The sequence below is a fragment of the Etheostoma cragini genome, chromosome 9 (assembly GCF_013103735.1).
Source record: "Etheostoma cragini isolate CJK2018 chromosome 9, CSU_Ecrag_1.0, whole genome shotgun sequence".
In the NCBI taxonomy this organism is placed as follows: Eukaryota; Metazoa; Chordata; class Actinopteri; order Perciformes; family Percidae; genus Etheostoma; species Etheostoma cragini.
The window spans coordinates 24,617,075-24,625,216 of record NC_048415.1 but is presented as its reverse complement, the minus strand read 5'-3'; the positions used below and the strand labels follow the sequence as shown (position 1 = coordinate 24,625,216).

General features: G+C 42.3%; 1 protein-coding gene across 1 annotated transcript in view; it reads left to right on the top strand.

Moving 5' to 3' along the window:
• The window catches only part of scfd2 (sec1 family domain containing 2), a 95,706-nt gene that overhangs the window by 1,472 nt on the left and 86,092 nt on the right, over nucleotides 1-8,142 (top strand). The window contains exon 2 of the mRNA XM_034881574.1: nucleotides 551-719. Coding sequence (XP_034737465.1) covers nucleotides 551-719 — 169 coding nt within the window. The remainder of the gene's footprint in view (nucleotides 1-550; nucleotides 720-8,142) is intronic.

Here is an 8,142-nt window from a genome sequence, read left to right as displayed (position 1 = left end):
TACCTAGGTACTGTCAGGGTACTCCCTCATACTCTGCTTCTGATTGGCTAGTAGTCCTTACCTAGGTACTGTCAGGGCACTCATACTCTGCTTCTGACTGGTTAGTAGTCCTTACCTAGTTACTGAGCATGTGCAACTCCCAACAAAGATGGAAAAGAAGTGTGATGTCTCACTCTGTAGCCAAAACGGAAAGCTCAACACACAGGGTGAAAAGAGGAGCTGCAGCAGTGTGTAGTACAACAAAAAAGATAGTGTTTTATCTATCTAAACTATCTAAACCTATTTTGATATAACCTCTAAATACAATTATGAACCTGAAAATGCACATAAAAATATGTTTTCCTAGTGGCTTATGAGGTGGGGGGGGGGCAACTTATGCTCAGTGGGCCACCTGGCTTGGTAAGCCCTGTAATCACATCACCCTCATGATCCTGTCTTGTTATTATTTATGGTATTCATAGGTAAAACCGTTACCAGAATGTTGTAGGTAAATATTGTAAGTGACTGTTACTGCATACTGAGTAGATGTTTGGTCATTTTTGGTTGTCAGGAGCTGTTGGTCACCATGGCGACAACCTGGTGGAGAAGATTCTGACTGTGCTCAAACGTCTACCTGGCCATGTGACAGACGTACAAGTGGACATGCTGGAGCTCACAAGTGTGCAGCGAACCCCTCACTCCCAGAGCACCCTGGCCCCCGGCTGTCTCGCACAGACCCAGTGAGTGGATCTCTGATGATAGTCTGGACCAGAGTTCATTCATAGCAATAACCAGCTGTTATTATCACCTGCTCTAGAGACCTGAATGGAAATTACCGTCATTCACAGTGATCATTGATCGCATATCCTTTCAGCCATAATTTCTTTAACTTTTGATTTAAAACTAGACCAATTAAGGAAAAAAGATTAAATGAATACACCATCTCTGAATGAGGAATATTTATTGATTGATTGATTGATTGATTGATTGATTGATATCTTTATTTTGAACATGTAAATAAAATAAAACATCAGAGAAATAGGGTTAAGAAAACAGTTAAACCAAATAATAACACTCCCTTATTACCGGTGTTTAAACTTCTCTATTTACACGTGCAAAAAGGATTAGGCAGAAGTAAAACTTCAATACTCCTACCTCTGTCTACCCTGTTATTAACTACAAAATAACAGGTCTAAAAGATAATAAATCCAGAATCAAAACAAATATATATTCAAGATAACACAATAAGACAAGGGAAGTAAAGAGCAGAATAAAAACACATTTTAGTAAATAATCAGGACAAACGCTAATCTGGTTTCTGCTTGATAGAGAAGTTTGCAATTTGCTTTACACCTATACATGTTGTACCTCTACTTCTTAATTGACATGCTGAAGTTTCAGATATTTTGACTGTACATGTGTATCCTGTATCATATCAGTGTTCTGGTGGTTCAGCTCACTGTAATGTCCAAGACCCAATATGACAAAAAATAATCTAATCTCTTTTTCAGCCTTGGGTGTTGTTTATAAGCCCCATTTTCCCCTAGTGCTGCAACAGTTTAAGGTGCCCTGCCACACAAAACCGTTTTTACTTACATTTTTGAAATATGATAGGTCAATATGTGTGTGTTATGTTGATGAACGTCTACCTCCTCTGTCGCTCAAAACCGCCATGAAAACGCCCACCACCGACAATATTAGCGCATAATACAATAATCAATTAATAAGACCATAAACAACATATTGTGGCTCCTACACTTTCTATGCCACACTACAATAGCTGAAAACAAGGTTAGCATAGCATTTCAACGCATCTGAATCCAGTTCCAAATCCGCTAAATCAAATCTGAATCCCGTTTTGAAACCCTCATGAAATCCTTTTTAAGGAGTTTGTGTGCTGATGAGTATGAGTATTTTTCTTGGAACCACAACCAAATTGGAATTTGCCATTGGAACCCATCCCTACCACTACATAAAACCACAATATACAGTTTTACATACTTTTCCCACCTGGCCAAGCACAAACTCACCAGCCAGAGCCCCCCCCCCCCCGCTGAGTTGGTTGAGCGGCACATGACCGGCATTGGGTGCCAGTGGTTCAGTGAAGCTTGCCTCCTGTCGTGGCCGTGCAGATGCACGTGTTCGGCGCCTGCGGTGGGGCTGTTGTACATGGCAGGGATTAGTCCTCCATCATGTGTTCCACTCCCGCTTCGCCGCTTCATGTGGTTGCAGGAGGAAAAAGACTTTGGCTTAAAAGAAGAGTTTTGTGGCTGGAGCTGTCATGCAGTACGTCTGGCCGCGTTGAGTTCATGAACAGGCTTACACATGTACCGTGAATATTTCAAGCGCCGTTCTGAACTAGGAGGGAGGGTCTGTTGTCTTAGATCTTTAGTCAGGGCTATTTAGACAGTGTGTACTGTAGCAGATAATGTCAGCACTGCCGGGGCAGGTTGCACTGACCCTCGCGTGTAAGTCTGGGGCACGTCAAACCAATCCCCATAATACACCCACAAAATACAGGTCTCAAGTCCATGTTGTTGTTTGGGGTTGACACAGCTGAGTTGTCTCACTGTTGACAGAGGAAATGCGTTCTGTTTCATTCTCCATGCTGCAGCAACAAGTAGAGCTGCGTGATATGAGGAAAAGATGCACCTGCAAGCATTTTGACTGACCTTGTGAGTACAAGATGATTCACAATATTGGAGGGAATGATCGTTTTATTGAAAATTATGACTTTTTTTTTTTAACGTGGATCTGTACCAAACAGTCTGTGGTCTGTAGGGTACGATTTGGAGACTGAGACGTTTCTACAGCACCACAGCCCTTCATTCAGAATGGTTTGTCGGGCGGCCAGTTAGCTCATTAGGCAGAGCTGCTGTCCATATATAGAGGATCGCTCCTCGACGCAGTGGACCCAGGTTCGACTCCGACCTACGGCCCTTGGCTGCATGTCATCCCCCCTTTTTCTCCCCTTTCATATCTTCAGCTGTCCTGACAAAAATAAAGGCTGAAAATGTCCAAAAAAGGGTTTGACACATATTTTGCCTTCAACAAATATTGCGCCCCCCGCAATTTGGCTATTGCACTAGTCCCTATTGTAATTATGATAAAATTGTGATTAATTGTGCAGCCCTCTCAACAAGTGTACCCTCTTGCATTGTCCGTCTATAAGAAAGGGTTAAGTGTGTGATGATGGATAAGAGGTTGGGACTGGTGGCTGTGCAGAGATTGAGGTGGTCCCGGTGACAACGTTTTGCAATCATTGTTCCAGATCTTTCTAGCAAATATGAGTCTCAACTAGGGCTTAGTATCGCCACTGATTTCCCTGAATCTATTCCAATTTACAAGGTCCCAATTTGGTTGGATTTCTGAGTTGAGTCGGGAAATTCTCTCTACCTGGTGCATTATTAAAACTCTCAGTGTTTACGTTAAGAATGGAGCCCAAAGCAGTTACATTAATGGACTTTTTATTCACACAACACAGCCGTCAGCACCATAAAGTGCAGCTCTAGAGATTCAAATAACAGTATCGGATCGACCAATCTTGCATTTTCGAGGCTGATATTGGGAACCGATATGCACTTACAATAAAAATGAGTCAAAATCAAAATTAAGGCTCAGACACAAACAGACTGAGGAAGAAGTGTAGATGAAAGTAATAAGTGGGGGGCTGCGTGCAGCGTACAGTACGTGTCAGCAGGGCTGTATAACCCTGTGCTATCTCTGAGCAGATGGCCCGGTTGAGCCTTATCACAGATGTTTAGGAGATTGAAGAGAAAGCACTGCAAGAAAGAAGCCCGGAGTTCCCACTTTATTTAACTGACTTCAAGTACACAGCTCACCACAGGCAGAGAGAGAATCACTCTAATACGTTCAGGACAGGGCTCAGCAGATGGAATGCTTTTGAGGTTTACTGCTTTTAAGCATTAATCTCTCCTAATTCTACAACAGATACAAAAGCACACATTTCTAACACGGATTGTTTTCTTTGCATGATGTGAACTGTGCAAAGCACTAGACCCTACTGGCTCTGTGTGGTTTCATTGTCTATACAATAGGTTCCACCTATGATTTGCGGTGCTATTTTTAGCTCAGACCACTGTGTGTTTTGATTGCTTTTGTCGTGTAGACCAACTCAAGCCTTTTAAATATTAGGTGTGGATGCAATTTGGACCTATTTGTACGATATTTCCTTCAGTAATTCCAGGATATTTTTACAGACTACTCTGTGTTAAACATTCTGTGGGTGGTTGTTGATTCTAGGTCTCCTGGCTAGACCCCACACTTACTTTGCAGTTATTGTCGTATTGTCTTTCATAACCTGGTGTGAATTTTCCTTAATCTACAACCTGACTTTCACTCTGTGGTTCTAGCAATCTTGCCAGGGAGAAAGTATACTTTGTGTGGCTGTATACTATATACACACGCACGCACGCACACACACACACACACACACACACACACACACACACACACACACACACACACACACACACACACACACACACACACACACACACACACACACACACACACACACACACACACAGTTTATTTTTTGTTCTCTGCTCTTGCACTATGGCTTTCTCTTCCAGCCATTAAATAGTACCATGATGTACATTTTGCTGTATATAGAAGGACGTTGAGTGAAAGGGGCTGTGTGTGTGTGTGTGTGTGGACCAGGTATTGCTACATTTGTGGGGACCAACTGTGAAAACAGTATACTTATGGGGTCTTGACAGCTTTGTGGGGACAAAATGCTGGTCCCCTTAAGGTTAAAGGGCTTTTTGAGGACTAAGACTTGGTTTTAGGAGTAGGGTTAGAGTTAGGTTTAGGTTAGGGTTAGGGTTAGGGTGAGGGTTAAGGTTAGGCATTTAGGTTTGATGGTTAAGGTTAGGGTTAGGGTGAGGGTAAGGTTAGGCATTTAGGTTTGATGGTTAAGGTTTGGGTAAGGGGCTAGGGAATGCATTATGTCAATGACTGGTCCCCACAAAGATAGCCAGACACGACTGTGTGTTCGTGTGTGTGTGTGTGTGTGTGTGTGTGTGCGTGCGTGTGTGCGTGGGGGCGGTCAGGTACCTTCCAACCCGGTCGGTGTTAATTGCTGTATTTGGCTGCACAGCCCTCGTGACATAGGAGCCCCATTGGCAGAGGGCACCAAGTTTCCCTCAGTCTCAGAGTGAACCCTGCACCACCGCCAGTCTGGCCGACCTTGATCCTGTGGTGGGCGTGTGTATGGCTGTGGCCTGCACCGAGTACGGGTGGCCAAGGTGCTCTGGATCTGCCTCAGGAGCTGCTGAGCTTGCGCCAGGCACAGCAACCAACCGCACCCTGCCATGAGAAAACACTGCGAAGCTGCCATCTCTCTTCATATCTGCCCGGCAGATTGTGCATGTGTACCCCCAGGAAGCAGGGGAAACACCTATTTTTGTCCCAGCTGGGAAATACGAGCATGATTTAAAAAAACAAAATGGTGCGTTCAGGCTGTATGGGATAAAAGTAACAAAAAGCAGAGATAGACAGACAGCTAATGACTGACAGCTGAGAACAGCTGAGCCCTGTTTTTACCCCACCAAGAATAAATGAAACTGGCCACAATCACTCGGTGGGGGCTATAGGGTAGAGATTGTTTTACTATAGTATCCTTACTTGTAGTTAAGACCTGTGAGTGATTTATAGGCTTAAAAAAACAACTGTGCTACATCATTACTTACAGTATAGGGTGAGTTCCCTTACAGGCCAGCCTATTGACTCTGTTTTTAGGAGGAATGAGTTGTCTGAACAGGAACACACGCTCTGTTGAACAGCGGTACACAGCATATTGGTTCTGGCCAAACATTGGGATCCTTACATTGTTTCATTGACGAAAACTTAATTTCTACAGTAACTACTTTCCATGTTCCACTCTCAACATAGTTGGACCTGCAGCTGATGTGTGTATCTGTGAGAGAGAGACCTTGCAGGAAGTAGAGGTTGTCATGCCTACAGAAAAGTGTTTTCTGTTTCTTCTTCTTGGACCCTTGGATCCTTGCTCTAGATGGAAATCGCTGCCTTGCTCTTTTGATGGGCTTGTATCTAAAGTAGTCTCATTTCAATAGCTTGAAGTCTTCTGCCACCAATTTAAAAGAAGAGGACCAGTTCTCCCTCTGAGCCAGGTGTGTCTGTGCAAAAGCCAGCAACACAGTGCGGTTGCACTAATCTAATCATTTATCACACTGATTTGATCAAGACTACCCTAAAGGTCAGTGAGAACTCAAACAGTGATAAATAGAGTTCTTATCTGTTGGTTTTTTGGTAGTTACTTATGGGAGATGCTGGGATTTAGCCATATCTTTGGATGCAATAAGCTGACATTTCAGATGTTGTGTTTCTGTTTCTGCCGCTGGCTAATTCAGTTTTCTCCCCCGGCGTTGAAGGTATATCTCATCCTGGAACCCACAGTACATCAGTCAAGTAGATTACTCTAACCTGAGCAACTTGTACTCCGTGTTCCCTTCAAGATGGAGATAACATAACCTATTCTGTTCGACTTCCGCTCTGTTATTTGATATTTACTGCAGAATGCACTTTCTAGTTGGAAAAAGAGAGTGTGTGTGCATTTATTCAGTGAGATGAGAAAACACCCCCAAAAGACAACATCCTCCAGTCCCACTCTTTCAAAGAACCCCTGCTGTTGGTTTTCATTTGAAATGGTAAACTAGGGAAGACGCATGGGGGGAGAGACTCCCGCATCAATCCGCATCAATTCCCCCCCCGTAAAGCTCCTTTTCGTTTCTCACCTTCTCACTATTTTCTCTACACTACGAAATAAGAAAGTTGCTTATTTTTTGCGTATTATTTTTGCTTTTTTTTTTAAATTCTGTATTTCCTTTTAACAATTGACGTTATATTTCTCATGTGCATTTTACCAATGCAGCCAACATCCCATTTTATGACTATTTGAATCACTTTATTGGAGTGTTCATTGTACATGTACAACATAATTCTACTTTATGAATGATACATATACTTCTGTATAGCACACAACACACCTCTAGTATTAATTAAAGAAACATTCCCACTGTGGTAATTGGCAAAGATTTTATTTTTTTTATTTTTTTTTAAAGGTTTTTACAAAGATGTATTCCACCATTCTTTCAGTGTAGCAGAAGTATTTATGGAGTCGTCACTGAATGGCAATGGCCAACGGGAGCTCCTTGTACTTCTGCATTGGTGTGTTTAATTCTAAGTGTGTATCCTCTCCTCGCTTCCTGCAGAACTTGTCTTTCCCTTTTATCTTTGCCTATAAATCTGCCGGGTCATTTGTCCCTCTTGCCAGGACACACAGACACTCGAGGCCAGGTCTGGTTTAGGTCCACCTCCCTCGCATGAACGCGAGGATGTTTACAGGAAACCGACAATGTGTTTTGACCCATTAAACACACTTCATAAATTAACTCACTCAGAGATTTGGCCTGACCTTGTCTTATTCGACTGAATCTGTTACATGTAGACCTATTGGAAAGTCCACACACACACACACACACACACACACACACACACACACACACACACACACACACACACACACACACACACACCCATCCCCGTCTGGATCATCTGCCCTGGGTTTCTGATCATTTTGTTCCATAACTGTAGTTTATAAATGTTACTTGTTCTGCAGATGCTGAGAAACACTAAGAAGTGTTATTAAATATGAATGAGCTTTGATTGGTATAAAGTTTCTCTGCTTTCCAAGGAAAAAGGCTTTGTAGAACTCCTGAGCTTTAGGCAATCTGATTCGTTACCATTTACTTCAATCTTGTTTCATTTGTAGTGCTCAGAACATACCAAAAATATGTATATATATATATTTAAAAAAATGTATTTACATCAATTTCCCTTTACAGAAACAATAAGTCTTAAGTCTGGTTACTTCCATGACTTCACATCTCATTTTAAAATTGGGAAATCTTTCTACACTATAATTATTCTTCATGAAATCTCAGACACATATTTCAAAAAGTGGTCAACTAAAAATGATAACTCGTGACACTACTAGAAGGGAGTGAGAAAGTGTGGATTTTTGTGTCAACCGTCCAAGAGGCTTCATTCATTATAACTGTACTTTATGTAATATTTCTTACTTCTGAATCATGTTATGAATACTGACCCCCCCCCCCC